This window comes from Aedes albopictus, chromosome 3, assembly GCF_035046485.1.
Source record: "Aedes albopictus strain Foshan chromosome 3, AalbF5, whole genome shotgun sequence".
NCBI lineage: Eukaryota > Metazoa > Arthropoda > Insecta > Diptera > Culicidae > Aedes > Aedes albopictus.
In genome coordinates, this window is record NC_085138.1 from 49395368 (window position 1) to 49413030 (window position 17663).

At 41.2% G+C, this 17663-nt stretch overlaps 1 protein-coding gene across 1 annotated transcript in view; it reads left to right on the forward strand.

Annotated features, from left to right (window-relative positions):
* LOC109405833 (uncharacterized) overlaps positions 1-17663 on the forward strand; it is a 403151-nt gene that overhangs the window by 378802 nt on the left and 6686 nt on the right. Inside the window, exon 5 of the mRNA XM_029870293.2 lies at positions 8492-8721. Coding sequence (XP_029726153.1) covers positions 8492-8721 — 230 coding nt within the window. The remainder of the gene's footprint in view (positions 1-8491; positions 8722-17663) is intronic.

Here is a 17663-nt window from a genome sequence, read left to right on the forward strand (position 1 = left end):
GCTAAGAAGATTATTGCACACCAGCATGATTTCCTAGGATGAGACTACAACATTTACATCATATGCCCTGGCCTTATGGCTAGGCTTAAGTACCTATACTCGCTCTCTGAAACGAAAAAAAAGGCTAACGCTACTAATCTTTTCCAGTTGCATGGTCAAGTTTAGTTAGGAAAATTGTATAATAACAACAAAAAAATAAGAAAGATCTCACCCTATTTGAATCGCAAATTAATTTCAATATTCTTCATGACGGAAAGCTGCATATATCCATCAATGAGAAGGAAAATTGGTTCCTTCTTCTTTGTGCAGCTTCCGGACTTCAAGAGTTCACATAAGAATGCTAAATTCCAAAAACTGAACTTTTCAAACATTCGCTGAGTGAGAGATTGACTAATTGGAGTGAAATTCGCGAAAAAGTTACTCGTCCTCTCAGTGAGACTCGAACTCACGACTCCTACTAACTAGGCAGGTGCGTTACCACTACACTCAAACCTCCATTTAGGTAGGATCCATTTAGGTAAAATCAGGTAAAATCTATTTAGGTCCCTCCATTTAGGTAACGTTACCTAAATGGAATTTGATTGTGTTCAGATCAGTTGGAGTACTTAAGATTAGGTATAAGATTGGTTTATGGGAAAGAAGTAGTGAGTGGTGATATGGGGTGGGTATGGGGGGAGGGGGGATGCAATGTTGCCCCTTAAACACCCCCCCCCCCCTTCTTCCATGCATTGTTGAAAAGTGTATCCAGCGTCATATCCAGCTGAAATTGAGATAATCAACCATCCTTCCATCATTCAATTGATATCAGCTCCAGCATTGATGACGTCAAACCCGACATCAACCTATCATTCACCTGTTTTTATTTTGGCCACCAAACCCAACATAGACCCAACAGTTGTTCGATGTTGGTCCAACAATGGCCCAACATACGATAAAAATTGACCCGACTTTGACCCGACATTCAATAATTTTTCAGTCTGGCGGAATTTTGCAGGGTTTTCGCAAGGTTTTTCGTGTTTCGTGCCCAGCTAGTCATTTGAACGACAATTCTGATCTAAGATCCTCTAAAACCCCCGAAAACGCCCCTGAAGCCCCTCCCCTCCTAAAACCCACCCCCTCCTGAAACTCCTTGAAAGCCACCTGAAACTCCGCATGATCTCCTTTAAATCTCCTAGTAACTCTCCCTTGTTGAACTTCTTTGCAACCTTGTAATCCATTTAGGTAATAAACTGAATCCATTTAGGTAATGAATCCATTTAGGTAAAAATTCTATTTAGGCAGTCCCGACTCATTACCTAAATGGAGGTTTTGGTGTACACCAAGAGCAGACTCGAAGATGTAGTGACAGACAGCCTAGGTGACAGCTCAAAATTCCGAGGTTATCTTTCTCACAGATCGTACTCCTTTCATATAAATTAGATGCCAATCCCAGCGAGAGCGCATCGTTTTTGTGTGTTAGAAGAACACCTCTCTTCGACGACTTATCGAAACCGCAATCTCTTCGTCAAGACCTGTCTTGGTGTGGTGGTGTGAATCCATCAACTAAGTCGTTTCCGTTTTGGAGATGTTAGGCAAAGGATTTACGCATCCGATGCATTGTTCACAGATGGTCTCCATGCCTAATTTTCACCTTCTAAAATACAAACTTCACACTTGTTCGCAGTCTAGTGAATACTATCAAATTTTGCATTTCTTTACCTACTTTAACATTCTACTCCCTTGTTCTTTGAGTAGCAAGCAGTAGACAATGGCCGATAAAACTATAATGTTTCAAATACGGACGAAAAACTAGATAAAAATATGTAGTTTATAGGCAGCGCCTTATCTAGTTTTAGCATTCAGGAGGCGAAATAACAATTACTCTCAATACACACAAGTCTACAATGTAGTACGAATCGTACTCTTCTCTGAGCTTGGCATAATACATCAAGTAAATAACCCATTTGATTTCTGAATAGAGCATCTTTGAAGTTATTTGGGAACAGTGGGAACAGAACACTGCCAAGTTTGGTCATGTCACGGTCGCCATGTAATACATAGAAACCGAAATAACCACGCAGCTCAAGCCGTAAGGCGCCGTTCACAAATTGTGGTAGGGGGAGTACGACTGAGCATTACGTCGCATACAAAATTCAAAAGGTTTTCAGATAAAAAAAAATCGTTACGAAAGGCTGAGGGAGGGGTAAAACATAACACTACCTTACATTACGTAACAAATGGATGCTGCCTAATGCATGCATAAAGCATTTCCAGCTCAACGCACGAATCGCGAATACGCGTCATTTTTCAATTCAAATTAAATTTTGCTCATGTATGAGGTTCTACCTAAAAATGTATTTCATGTTATATGTTTTACAGTATTCCTCACCTAAGTTTTGAAAAGGGCGTATGCAAAAACTTATTTTCTCCTTCATAACTTCATTTTCTCCTTCCAACATAATTCGAAAATGGCTAGTTAGATTGAAATTATGGAGAAACATTTGGAAATCCCGCAAATATTTCGAAATCCCACACCAACCGTGCATCAGAGGCTTAGGAGCACAAATGTCAACCAAGGATGGCAGAAAATCACTTCAAGCGATAAATGATACAGGATACGAATAATCCAAGATAGCCTTGTTCTTGCAGTAGCATGATGCCGACGCCTCACACCGTGCTCGTATCAAAGAACAATTAAAGCATCTGATGCACGCTTTATCGCGTGATGACCCGTTATCGGATCATGTTACAAGTCATGATAAATTTGATTCATTACATTGTTTGCCACTTATGCACCCGTAAACCGCATTCATGATTCGAAATGATACGTTCATAAGCATATCTGGAAGTTAAATCACCAAGAATGCTCAAAAAGTGAATGAAATCACTAATTTATCATTTCGACTTCATGATAACGATCACATCGCGCCCGCACATGCCGAACGAATCATTCTTCTCGGACCGAAGTTTGTTATGCTGCTTGACGACAAAATGTTATCGTTGTTGCTATGATCGCGCGATGCCGTTCGAACGCAACACATTCGAAACCTGATCATGATCACTAGATTTCCATCCTTGATGTCAACAATTACAACGTTGTTTAATTGTTGGATTTAATCACCGTTAAATTTAAAGAGATATAGTTACAACGTTGTAACGTCACGCTACTAATTCTCATTTTAAACATACTTTTCTAATGAAAACTTAATGTTCTACAGATTGAACTTATTGGAAATTTTACAAGGAATCCGAATATGCAAAAATAGTTGAGGGTTTACAGTCGAATTTACGGGTTATAGTGAAAAATCTGACCAAGAAGGCGTCAAAACGTTGTAACGTCACGGTAGAATGTGTCCTATACATATTCGAATGACTTTTTTCCCATATTTTAAACGTAGGTTTTTTTTCTTTATTTACTTATTTTCAAAACAAGCTAAGAAGAAAGAAAATTGAATAAGATGACGAAGATATGAATAATACACTTTTCCATGTTTCACAAATGTTACCCCAAACTTTTGGTCAATCATCAAACAATTCAAGTATTCTAGATTTTTCAGCTAAATTTTGTGAAAATCAGTTGCAAGCTAAAACAAAATAGGTTATATTCCTGGTCTTATTTTAAATTTCAATCGACCCAATTTCGAGCGACACTACCATAAGCTTTAATTTACATTTAGAAAATGTTACAATTTAAGGATAAGTTTTCATAGGTACGTTTTGTTTTTAAATATTACCGCCAAATCACGTCTAAAGTTTCATTATCTTTTGAATGAGTCTTCGACTTTTAAAATCGGACGTATAGTTTATATCTAAAAGTTCTATAGTTTTATCTAAAAGTATGTTAAACAAAATAAAAGGCATAAGCGTAATTTGCATTCATGTTGTGAATAGCCGTCTTCATTGCTATCTTACGGCTTCAATATGCGTTTGTGACCCTTACTCTATTCGGGGAAAGTTTAGATAAAACTGCAAGGTAAAAGTCGTCCATACACTGTTTTTTGTTAGCAGGCTACTAAGCTGAGATAATGGCAAGAGAGTGTATCTGAGTACTAGTGAGTGTTTTCATTCCTGGAGTTCGAAATACGAAAGTTTTGATGATTTATTCCATTCCTAATGCATTCAACAATACAATTTGCTGAATTTCAGTACCATTTTCTTAAAACATCCAGCAATTTCCAGACACGAATGCCACATAAGTGGTAAAGTGTCTTTAATAAATATTAATAATAATAATAATCCAGCAATTTCTGCTGATAGGGCACACGTTTGTGCTGGATAGTGAATTCAAGTAACATATTGCTAAAAATTCGACAATTCCTTCTTCTGTTTTTTTTTTCTTTTTTGCTTTGCTGTAAGCGATTGGTGTGTACTAGGAAAAAGAAAAAGTTAGCGTTCTTCCATAACCGAACGTTGCTCAGTTTGATCATGTCACGGTCGCCATGTAATGCCTTCAAACATTAATGTTCGATCTGGATTTCACACAAATTATGGTTAAATATATCATAGGGTAGCCACTTGGGCTGTGGCAGATATTTTGGGCACTCTTTGCTATAACTCAGTCAATTCCAAACCAATTGATATTACAAGTTTTATTTATGTGTTAAATGTGCTATTTTGACTTGTAAATATTCCTCTAATATTAATGCACATTTATAGGGTTCTGGCAGAATGGAAGCCTGCAATCCTATTCCGATTGCAAACATTCAGGCCATTTCGGGCCGTGATAAGGTACTAGAGATGTAAACCTTTCCCTGGCACAGACTTCAAGTTATAGAACTCTTGTGATGAAACCGGAATCGGGATGCCCCCTTAGGATTAGAAATTCCTAGACAAAACTGAAGCTATGAAAGCAATTAATGCTGTGAACAAAAGGCAACCTGCCAGAGAAAATACGATTACAGGATTGACTGATGGACCAACAACATTTATGAAACCTCGTCATCCTGGGTTCGGAAATTGTTATCCAATAGGGTAACTGGGCGAAATTTATGTTATGTGTTGTATTTGTCCAAGTGTGATGTCCTAATTTATTACGCATTTGTAAGGTTTCACTATAATGTTATATTTTAATATGCATATGTAGTGCTTCATTATTTTTCGTAATAATGGCGCCCAACGTGGGGCGGGTTTTGTAGGTGTCCATGTTATGGCGCCCAACCGCAAAACCCACGTGGGCATTGTAAATAGTGTAAATACGTTACGGCCATGAACACTTGCAGTGATCTGCACAACTACGTTGTGAAGTAAGATATCATGTGCTTTGTGATTATGCAGTTATTCCAAGATCGATGGTCCAACATTGGAATTTCTCTGATCGATTTGGAGGTTTTGTTTGAGTTATATTGGAAGATTCTCTGTTCGATTTGGATTGGAGCCTAGCTACAGTTTTGTTGCAGTGTTGCATATAGTTTAAGTTGCAGTGTTGCGTTTAGCTTAAGTTGCAGTGTTGCGTATAATTTAAGTTGCAGTGTTGCATTTCTGTTATCGTAGGTCTAGCCGAACCAACTTTAAGGTCTTCCATGGAAGAGTTGCTTTGTTAAAGTTGGATGTAAGTTAGTTATACATATGTTAAAGGTACCTTTATATAAGTTTTTATATAATTTGAGTAGGTACGAAATTTTTGTGAATGGTTTCATCCACAAAAATTTCTTTTCCGTTGGGTGTGGTTGTATTACAAGTTTTATTTATGTGTTAAATGTGCTATTTTAACTTGTAAATATTCCTCTAATATTAATGCACATTTATAGGGTTCTGGCAGAATGGAAGCCTGCAATCCTATTCCGATTGCCAACATTCAGGCCATTTCGGGCCGTGATAAGGTACTAGAGATGTAAACCTTTCCCTGGCACAGACTTCAAGTTATAGAACTATATAGTGATGAAACCGAAATCGGGATGCCCCCTTAGGATTAGAAACTCCTAGACAAAACTGAAGCTATGAAAGCAATTAATGCTGTGAACAAAAGGCAACCTGCCAGAGAAAATACCATTACAGGATTGATTGATGGAGCAACCTAGAAACCTCGGCATCCTGTCATCGGAAATTGTTATCCATTAGGGTAACAGGGCAACATTTATGTTCTGTGCTGTGTTTGTCCATTTGTGATGTCCTAATTTATTACGCATTTGTAAGGTTCCACTACAATATGCTATATTTCAATGTGCATCTGTAGTGCTTCATTATATTTTCGTAATATTGACTTGAAATTTTGTACACGGCTAGATGCTATACGCACAGATAACAGATGTTTAGTTAATTTAATTTACCTCAAAACCTGTGAACAAAATGGGAAGACCTATTGCGTTTCTCACTGCTTTTTTCCATACAACGAATTTCTGCAGTAATTGCTATCTAACAGGGATTATTTGCGTTTGCCATTTGACTGAAGCGATATCAATGCGATCATTGCGACATCTCTTAATGGCTGCCAGTTAGGTTTCCTTATTGAAATGACGGTTGAAAGGGTTAACACACATTTTGAATGTTAGTATAAACGTCTGTTATCTGTGCTATACGTATCTCACCACGTTCCAAAAATTGTGTCAATTGGTTCAAAATTGGCTGAGTTATAGCAGAAAAGTACCCAAAATAGGACCCCTGTTAAGAGGTTCCACTTTCCTACCGGAAATTAATTTAAACGGGAGAAGCTTTTACAACTTTTATCGCATGATCTCGCTTATTTTCTTATTTTAAGAGATTTCGGAAAAATTTTACCAACAAATTTTACAAAACTCGAATTCTTACCTCACAGTTCGAACGTTTGCCTCTCTATGTGTGCAAAATGCTACACATGCGAAGTATTCTCAGAATATTACAGCTTAGCGCTAGTCCTCTTTTGAGGCTTCCACTCGAATCCAAACGAGCTGTTCAAATCTGACGAGAACTCGTCTGTCATCATAGGTATCCGTAATACGCGCTTAGTATCATACGGGCGTATCTACAATGATCGATTTCTCTTCATCGATTTTCTCTTTGGTTAGTAACTCTATGGCCGGCGAATCATTCTCGGTTGTTTTTTGTTGTTTTAGATGCTAGTCCTAGTGGTCCTTCACCGAAATACAGCGAGAGATCATCTGAATATTGGTCGTATTTTCCGGAATACTCCGAAGAGAAAATCGATGAAGAGAAATCGATCATTGTAGATACACCTGTATGATACTAAACGCGAGGTATGTTTGAAATAATAACATGCTCTGTCAAATCATCTCTCATTCTATCTCATTCTCTCATTCAGAACCTAATTTCAAATCCTTGTGCCAAACAAAGAGGTTGCAGCGATATTCAATAGGCTTTCAACTGTATTGCTCCGATTGATCTTTGACCTCCTTCTTGCATTCGCTCGACTAATTTGATTCAAGCTCACCACTCTGGATCAATACTCGCTCAGTGTGCCTGTTGTATGGATCTTAATGGCCCCAATGCATGATTCGGGTTAGTTGATCATTAGAAAGCAGTGCCGATCCAAGAGCTAGGAAGTTTATTTCAACCAACAGTTTTCCTCGCCTTGCACATCAATAACTATAAGTTCAGTATGCATATCAGCATATCAGCTTAAGTCTGATCGTGACTGCGATAATCTTTGACCAATTCCGCAATAATCAAATAATAGTAATCCTACAACAGCGGGCGCCCGCAATATAACTAGATCATATCAACTTCAACGCAAACGAACTGATCTGCAGTTTATAACCATGACGCTAACCACTGGTTCTCAGTGCAATGTTTGCATCCCGGGTGCGTTTGCCAATTAAGATCCGCACTTCGTGATTGACATGGGAACACTTTTAGATACGGGATCAATTGGTTCGCTTCGCTTGTGATTGAAAGTATGGGCTTTCAACGGTTACAACGAACTGAGCCTACAATTTGCCGACGGCTTCCGGCGGCGAATATAGCACATGCTAATACGTGCTAATGCCTGGTTAGCAAACATAGCTCAACTGATCTACACGATAAAAATCAGATCGAGTTGAGCATGGAGGATGTAAGCAGGAAAAAGCTTGTTCGTTAATACACCTACAGGGCTGGGACCAACTCTCAACTTCTTGCAGACGTAAACATAAACTTGAATTCATTGATAAACGATTTCAAATTTGGATAGTTTTAGCACAGATAACAGACGTGCATGCTAGCATACAAAATGTGTGTAAACCCTGTCAAACGTCATTTCAATAAGGAAACCTAACTGGCAACCATTTACAGATGGCGCAACGAGCGCATTCATAATGCTTGAGTGCAAATGGCAAACGCAAATAATCCCTGTCAGGTAGCATTTACTGCAGCAATTCGTTGTACAGATGGAAGCAGTGAGCAACGTATTTGGTTTTTACAGTTTTTACAAATTTTGAGTCAAATTCTGTTCTAGGATAAACATCTGTTATCTGTGGTTTTAGATATTGAAGCTCATCCTCTGAGAACCGTTCTTGAACCTTATTCATCCTTCTCTCCAAACCGTTCAAAACCTCCAGTCTAATCGCAGCCCTATCTACTTTATCTTTCCCCCGTTGCACAGATACCGCGACCCGTGCTCGGCCAGTCTGAACGAAGACGACAACCACACCATCAAGCTGGTCGGTAATGCCCAGCGGAAGGCCGTCACCTTGGCGAAGACGTGCGAGAACACCAACGAACTGCGCGAATGCCGGGCCCCCAAGGATTGGTCCATCCTGGCGCTGCAAAACTCCCGGACCGGCAAGTCCCACTATCTGGTCATCTGCAAGTGCCCGCCGCACTTCCGGCTCGGTAAGTTTACTCGAGTTTATCTAATGGTTTTTGCTCTATTGAAGAGTTTTCCTTATGTTTCTCCTCATCTTTTGTAGGGCGTTGTTCCAACGAGGAACTTTCCTGTTTGCAATCCTTTCCCTTTGTAGACAGCTTTCATAGTACGATAGAATAATTTTGTAAGTCACTGCTTTAGTAGCTTCTTCAAGTTTCTCTGCTGATCTTAGTTTTCGTCCAGCACTAGGGGCAAGATACTCACGGACAGAAATGTTGTCTGGCTGATATAACTTTTTCTATAGTTCTCCCAAGCTTCGAAAATATTCTTGGTAGAACTGCTTTAAATGGTTGTTTCACTATGGTTTGATGTCTACTCCGAGCATATGTTCAATTTGAAACAACGTCATTGAAAATCAAACATCAAATTCTTCAACCAAGCATGTTTGTCATTACTGGAATCCTCAGGATGCTGTCTACTCAGTCACAAAGAAGTTGTTCATTATGGCGGCGGCAGTGACGACGTGGATTTTGTTAAATTCTCAAAGTTTCTTTGGACTTACGAGCACCCAAGAGTTTATGAGTATGCATAAAAATTGCATAAAGTTTTTCTCTTCTTTTATTAGTATATTTCCAATAATTTCGTTTCCAGCCATGGAATTTGCATAGTAATTTGCAGCAAATGCGAAGAAGTAAGATCTTCTGCCTCCACCATGTCTAGCGGACCGAACAAAGTACATCGCAAGTTTGAACGAACGGCGTCGGACTTGTGATAATGAAGTCGTAATATCCAAGGAAAAAGCTCTCTATATCAGTTCCATTTAGGATACATTGCATTAGGATACAGCTAATATAGAAACGTGTATCCTTAGTTTGGTTTGAAGCTTTTAATGGTTTCAGAAAAAAACCAATTATTATTTGAACATTTTTCTGTGTATGCTTGAACCAATCATCCGAAATAGTTATTTCAACCCTTAAGTTGAGGGTCAAGTTGAGCATAAACATGCTTGAACCTACCATGCGAATAAGTGAACTGTCAAACCATCAAGCATAAATATTGTTGATGTAAGCATAATATCGTTGAATCAATCATATTTTTAGATCTAACCAGATCACAAACTTCGCTTAACTCAAGCATCCAATATTCTTCGACCTATTGTATTATGCGTGATACAATCTCTAAAAAGGATTATATAAAAGTCAGTGCATAAATATGTTTGATTGGGACCGAAATATGATTGACTTGACTTTATTTTTTTCTCCGTGCTGTGCAAACGAGAGCAACTCTGAGAAATTCTGAGTTACTCTTTTTATCGATGATCGACGAAATTTGTTGAAAGACATCCCCAAAACTGCAATTTTCATCCAGCACACGCAACACTTTGCAGTTTGACATTGGTGCCAGATCACACTTTGGTATAAATGGGAGAAAATCTGTGAAACTGTGAGGAATTCTGAACAACACTTAGAGCACAAATTTTCTGTCGTTAGATCTGTCTTGCCCCTAGGTCCAGCATGAGTTGCTTGGTCATAAGGATTTGCTTGTAAAGATTCCAGCTGGTATTTCTGATGTTTCGATAGAAATCCCTCACGGTCTGTCTCTCCTCTCTATTGCAAATGTTACAGGCTTATGACCTGAGAAAGATACCTCGACAGATAGGTACTTCTCAATAGAAGAAACTGTTAGAACTTGTCTACGAAGTGTTGAATCATCTACTCCATGTAGGTATGAGTTAACATATGCGTGTTTGTTCCCCATATAAGGCAATCCATGAGACAGATGCGATCAGCTGATTTTTTCTGTTTACACACTAAGATTCAGATGTTCCAGCTCAGTAATTTTTTCACTGAGTTCAGTATTTTTTCCATCTTTTTACTGAGTTTTCAACAGCAGATTTATTTCGGTACACTCGGTAATCGTATTTACCGTTCACCAGTAACGATATTTACCGTGCTTCAGTAACTTTTGACAGTTTGTGAGCTGAGCTCGGTAACTCATTTACAGAATATCCGCAAAATAAATAACCGAGCGTACCGAGTTAAATCTGCTGTTGAGAACTCAGTAAAAAGATGGTGAAAATACCGAGCTGATCTTAGTGTGTACCATGTGTTTTTGACGTCCAGCGATTGGGGTGACAGTTGAATACAAAGGAAATTGTTAAGCACCGACGACACTTGACGAAACTTTGTTAAGTAGTACTCACACTGTGTTTACACTTTTAGCTGTCACCCCCATCGCGGTAAGTCGTCATGGATTGCCCTATTACTTATATCAATGGGAATACCACATCGGCGACGCAGGTGAATATTCTTTGGAGGAGGAAAAGGTAAGTGAAATGGGCGAGAAAATTCTGGGAGAAATTCGATTCGCAGAACGAATGTGAGGTTATGTGTTTGTTTTGATTTCAGACAACTTACTAAACTACGCTAGTAGTAGCTGCTGAATTCGCAGCGGATAAGAAGGCTACCAAAGGGTAGCGGCTGTCGGAGAACAGCGTGATTCTATACTACCAAATGGTAGTAGCTGTCGAGAAACAGCGATAAAGAAAGGCCTTCAGTGACAGCTCGGAAGCGGTACTATCTACCGGAAGGTAGAGGCTCGGAAGAGTCGGAATTCGATAGGCTACATGACGGTGGCGGCTCCGAAGCGAAAATCTACGTCAAGTGTAGAGGCCCGGGAGCACTAAAAGTAAATTACACCGATACGGTGCAACGACAGGAGTGAATCGTTTTGAAATTGAACCGACTGCTGCGAGTAAAGGATGGAAAAGTGGGACATCCCGCAGTTCAAATTCAAATCCCTACCGAGGAACGCCGTTCGCGATGAATGGTTGAAATATAAAAGACATTTCGGTTACATAATATCGGCCACCAACGAAACGAACAGGACACGTATAAGGAACATTCTGCTAGCGAAAGGTGGGCCAGATTTGCAGGAGGTGTTCGCGTCGATACCCGGCGCCGACGTGAGCGAAGATGCCGATAAAACTATCGACCCCTACGCAGTTGCCATCGAGAAATTGGATTCTTACTTCTCTCCGAAACAACACGATACATTCGAAAGGAATCGGTTCTGGTTGTTGAAACCGAATGCGGAAGAAACTTTAGAAAAGTTTATGCTGCGCTGCCAGGATCAGGCAAATAAATGCGATTTCGGAAAGTCGGCAGAAGAAAGCAGATCGATTAGCGTAGTTGATAAGGTGATTTTGTTTGCCCCAAGCGAGCTGAAGGAACAATTATTACAACGAGACACGCTTTCCCTTGACGATGTGACCAAAATCGTGACAACGTACGAATCCGTAAAGCAGCAGGCGCGATCGATGAGTATTCCCACCAGCTCCGACAGTTTTTCGATGGCATATGAATCGTCCAGCAACATCAACAGCGTCCGGCAGACGAACAACAAGGAACGCACGCGTTGTGGACGTAAAGGGCATTTCGGGAATGACGCTTCGTGCCCAGCAAAGGGTAAAGAGTGTAACAAATGCAGACGTATCGGACACTTTGCCACTCAGTGCCGCGTTTCCGTCGAAGCGTAAATATGAAGGACCGGGTCTCGGACCGGGGTCAACACATGGTGGAAAACGGTTTCGACCTGAACGAGTTCGTGAGATCGACATTCAACCACGGGAGAACTACAAGGACAGCGCGAGTTCGAGCAAGAACTTCATATTCCGTATTAGCGACGGAGATGAGCTACTGTGTTTTTTTTTTTATTCCGTGTCGGGTATTTTCATCACTGCGACCATTGTTTTGATCTATTGTGATATATTCCCCATTTTGTTTTAGCTTTGTCCATATGACATAGCACTATTGGAAGTGATTGTCAATGTTGGACTTATAGCATTACTCCAGCACGGTATTGCGTACTGAATGTAGTGCACTACCGTACTGGGATTTGTTCTCCATATTTCAAAGGGTTCTAACAGCCCTTTGTCGAAGAACCTAATTCTAGTATTGAAAGTTGCCGGACAGTGGCATAATAAGTGTTCCGAGTCTTTTTTCTCTGCTTCACAGAAGCGACAAAAATCATCTTGAAGTTTTCCAATCAGCTTCAAGCGATATCGGCTCGGACAATGGCCTGTAACTAGACCGACATATATACTGAGATCTTTCTTGGAAAGTTCTAGTATTTTGCGAGTCATTTTAACATTCGGAGTAATAAAACGTTTTGCCTGCCTCGCTATAGAATTGTTTTTCCAATTGGCATCCACTTTTAAAGTTTCCCAAGCTTTCAGCTCCATTCTAAGAGATGCAGCAGAAAGCCCACAATAGGGTTCTGGCCCTATGAATTGACGGGCCGATCCAAATCTTGCTAGCATATCGGCTTTTTCGTTACCATCAATTTCACAATGGCCAGGAACCCAATATAAATTGACTTGATTACGACAAGACAGTTTTTGAAGTGATTGAATACAATCCCACACATGTTTAGATGTGCATGTCGCCGACCTCAAAGCATTCAGCGCTACTTGACTGTCAGACATGATGCAGATATTTGAATGCCTGTAATTTCTGCGTAAGCATATTACAGTACATTCTAAAATTGCTTGAATTTCAGCTTGAAATACAGTGGGCCACTTGCCCATATAAATCGATAGGTTTATCCCAGGACCAGTCACTCCTGCTCCTACTTGATCATTCAGTCTTGAACCATCTGTATAAAATACAATTGATCCTGGACGAAGATCTGGACCACCTAACTCCCACATTTCACGGGATGTGTCAATCACTCGATATGAACAATTGAAATTGTATTTTTTCTCCATCCAATCTCCATTATTCAAAATCAAGGGATTCACGTTAAATTGTTTAAGAATACTGAGATGCCCAATAAGGTCACCTTCCAAGAGGTTCACAGATCTCTTGATCCTTAGCGCACTCTTTTCAGCTTCTAGTTGCAGAAATTGATGCAATGGTAGCAAGCAAAGCAAAGCATCCAATGCTTTGGTTGGTGTACTCCTCATTGCACCAGTTATTGAAAAAGTTGCTAATCTCTGAAGCTTTTCTAGCTTTTTTTGAGCCCCTTTTTCTTCAGCTACTGTGGTTGAAAGTGGGAGGAGTTTTGCTGCAGGTGTTAGTCGATTCCGGATGTAGGAAGAACATAATTGACGAAAAATCTTGGGAATACCTGAAAGCCAACTGCGCAGAAGTATGGAACCAACAAAAGGAGTGTGATGAAGTTTTCCTGCCCTACGGCGATCAGGCCAAGCCGTTGACGGTTCTAGGTAAATTCTTTTGTAAATCGACACTATGAATTATTGATCTATTTTCAAAGCTATCTCGCTTTTACACTGAACCTTCGTTATTGGTATGGAATTTGTTTCTGAATAGTTGTTTTATCTTATCCTAGGCAAATTTCAAACACTGGTTGAAATTGAAGATGCGGGGCATTTCTATGAGAAGGAGACTACTTTCTACGTTGTGTAAGGCGGACAACAATGCTTGTTAGGTCGGACAAACGCTACAGATTTGGGTGTACTGTTCGTTGGTCTTCCAAGTACTCATGGAGTGTCTATGCTACAAGCTAGTGTTTCCCAAGATTAAAGGTGTCAAGGTTAGTATTCCAATAGACCATTCGGTTCCGCCAGTCTGCCAGCACCCCCGTCGACCGCCAATCGCACTTACCGCCAGAATTGAGGACAAACTGAACTCTCTACTGGTAAATGACATCATTGAACCCGTTGAGGGTGATTGTAAATGGGTGTCGCCATTGGTGACAGTGGTGAAGGACAACGGAGATCTGCGTTTATGCGTGGATATGCGTAGGGCGAATGCTGCAATTCTGCGTGAGAGACATCTAATGCCTACGATCGAGGATTTCCTCCCTAGGTTCACCTCAGCGAAGTTTTTCAGTAGACTGGACATCAAGGAGGCCTTCCACCAGGTGGAGCTAGAGGAAGACAGCCGGTATATAACCACGTTTATTACGCACATGGGCTTATTCCGTTATAAACGCCTCATGTACGGAATAGTCATCGCACCGGAAATTTTTCAAAGAATTCTCGAACAGATCCTAAGTCGTTGCAGTAAGTTCGCTGTTAACTTTATCGATGACATTTTGATTTTTTCGGACACCGAAGAAGAGCACGAGGAGGCGCTGAACATGGTCCTTTCTACACTCCGGGAGTATGGAGTGCTGCTGAATAAGGACAAATGCGTGTTCAAGGTTACAGAGCTGGATTTCTTAGGCCACACTATTTCTTCAGAAGGCATACAACCTTCAGTCGACAAGATCGAAGCGTTGACAAAGTCCCGGCCTCCTGCTACTCAAGAAGAACTGCGGAGCTTTTTGGGTCTTGTGACATACATAGGGCGATTTCTTCCGGACCTTGCGACGATTACAGCTCCTCTACGAGTCCTTACGCATTCTGGTGTAAAGTTTGTTTGGGAGAATCAACAACAACAAGCATTTTCGAAGTTGAAGGAAATGATCATGATGATGATTAACCTGGGCTTGTTAGGGGAATATCTGTAAATAAAAAGAAAATCGGGTTAAGTACGGTTCCTTTGAATTCCACTAAGAATTTGCATCCTTTGACAGATACGTATTTCGACCTCAACTGTAAGGTCGTCTTCAGTGTCTTGTACTTGACTCGACTTTCGATTTTCTTTTTATTTAGGAAATGATCGCCAATGTCAAACTTCTTCGGTTCTTCGACAACTCTCTACGAACGCGTGTCATTGCTGATGCCTCGCCGGTGGCTCTCGGGGCTGTTCTGCTGCAGTTTGAAGGTTCTACCGATGATACACCTCGTCCGATTGCGTATGCGAGTAAAAGCCTCACACCAACTGAGCGAAGATATTGCCAAACCGAGAAAGAGGCTCTCGCATTGGTATGGGCAGTTGAGCGATTTTCTTGTTATCTGTTGGGCCGTACCTTCGAATTAGAGACCGACTACAAGCCTCTGGAAGCAATATTCAAACCATCATCTCGACCGTGTTCTCGAATAGAGCGATGGGTGCTTCGCTTGCAATGCTTTTCGTTCAACGTGAAATACCGTAGAGGCTCGAGTAATATTGCTGACCCATTGTCTCGGCTGGTCGTTGATAATGTTCTGGAGGAGTTCGACGCCGAAAACAAGTTCATGGTACTCGCCGTTATGGAATCAGCAGCGATTGATGTTCAAGAGTTGGAGGAGTCAATGGAGACGGACTCGACCATTGCAGCAGTGAAGAAGTGTCTGCAGTTGGGATCATGGGATGATCCGGAAGTCAAGCAGTACGCACCGTTCAAGAGCGAGCTAGGATTGGTTGGTGATTTACTAGTACGTGGTGATAAACTGGACGTACCGTTGAAACTGCGCTCAAGGATGCTGGATCTTGCACATGAAGGTCACCCCGGTGAATCGGTCATGAAGCGGCGCCTCAGAGATCGAGTCTGGTGGCCCGGAATGGATCGCGAGGTCACAAATCGAGTCGTGAATTGCGAAGGCTGTCGTCTAGTTTCCATGCCAAACAAACCGGAACCGCTCTCACGGAGACCATTGCCGTGTAAGCCGTGGATTGACGTTGCCATAGATTTTCTTGGGCCAATGCCATCCGGCGTATATCTACTAGTGGTAATCGACTACTATAGTCGCTACAAAGAAGTAGAAGTGATGCAAAAGATCACGGCCAAGGACACTGTTACAAGGCTAAACAGCATCTTTACCCGACTAGGTTACCCTAGGACGATAACGTTAGATAACGCTAAACAATTCGTGGGAATTGAGCTCGAAGAATACAGCCGAAAGCACGGGATTCACCTGAATCACTCGACACCATACTGACCTCAGGAGAATGGGTTGGTGGAGAGACAGAACAGGTCTCTGCTAAAGCGGTTGCAGATCAGCAATGCCCTTGGTAGAGATTGGCGTCAAGATCTGCAAGAGTACTTGGTGATGTACTACACCACACCGCATTCCACTACTGGACGCACACCTACAGAGCTCATGTACGGGAGAACCATCAGATCGAAAATCCCGGCTCTACAGGACATCGAAACTACACCATCTTCTTCTGAAGTTGCGGACAGGGATCGATTGTTGAAGGATAAGGGGAAGGAGAGTGAGGATTTACGCAGAAGGGCGAGGAACTCATCCATTGACTGTGGGGACACTGTGCTCATGGAGAATCTTCTGCCCGGGAATAAGCTTCAAACAACATTTGGTCCGAAGGAGTTCAAAGTTATTGATCGTTGCGGACCACGAGTAACCATTGAGGATCCTGAAAATGGAAGGTCATATGACCGTAATGTTGCACATCTCAAGAGAGTCCCTGATGCTGCACACTCATCAACGGTGGAGCCACCAGTGACCCTGTCTCAAGAGGATGATGGACTACGAGCAGAGCTTCAAGTTGCAGATGGTGAAACGTCCGAGGAAGACTTCTACGGCTTCGACGATAGCGGAGCGGCAGACGGAAAGTTGCCACGTCAATCACCGGCCAGGGAGAAGCGGTCAACGAGATTACCTTTTAAATTTAAGGATTATAAACTTTAAGCTTTTATTTTGTTGAAAGGGGAGATGTGGTGCCCAAGTACGGCACTGGTGAGTTACATTATAACGAGTACGGGGAGTACGGGCCTGGAGACGGCTGTCATTATCTGGATGTAGGAAAAGCGAGGAGAATAATAAAAAGATTACGTTGTTGAAATACTGGAAAACAGACTGTAATATGATATTCTGATTTGGGAAATACCACTAGGAGAAGACTAGGGAATACCACACAATTAGCGAATGGCATTGGCTCGTTGCAATGTAAACATGTTGCAACGAGCGAACGGCCCCTGTATCTAACAAAGTTGATTTCAAAACCTCATCTTGTTAACTTCTGCTTCGAAACCTCGTACACTGTGAGAACCAACTGGGAATATCATTCCCATTTAAGCGGTGTTTGCAGTTCAGAAGGAATTTTTCGGCCTATCTTGATGCATGGGAAATTCCTTACCTGAATCGCTCAAGAAACCGTTTTTCTTCGATCACAGT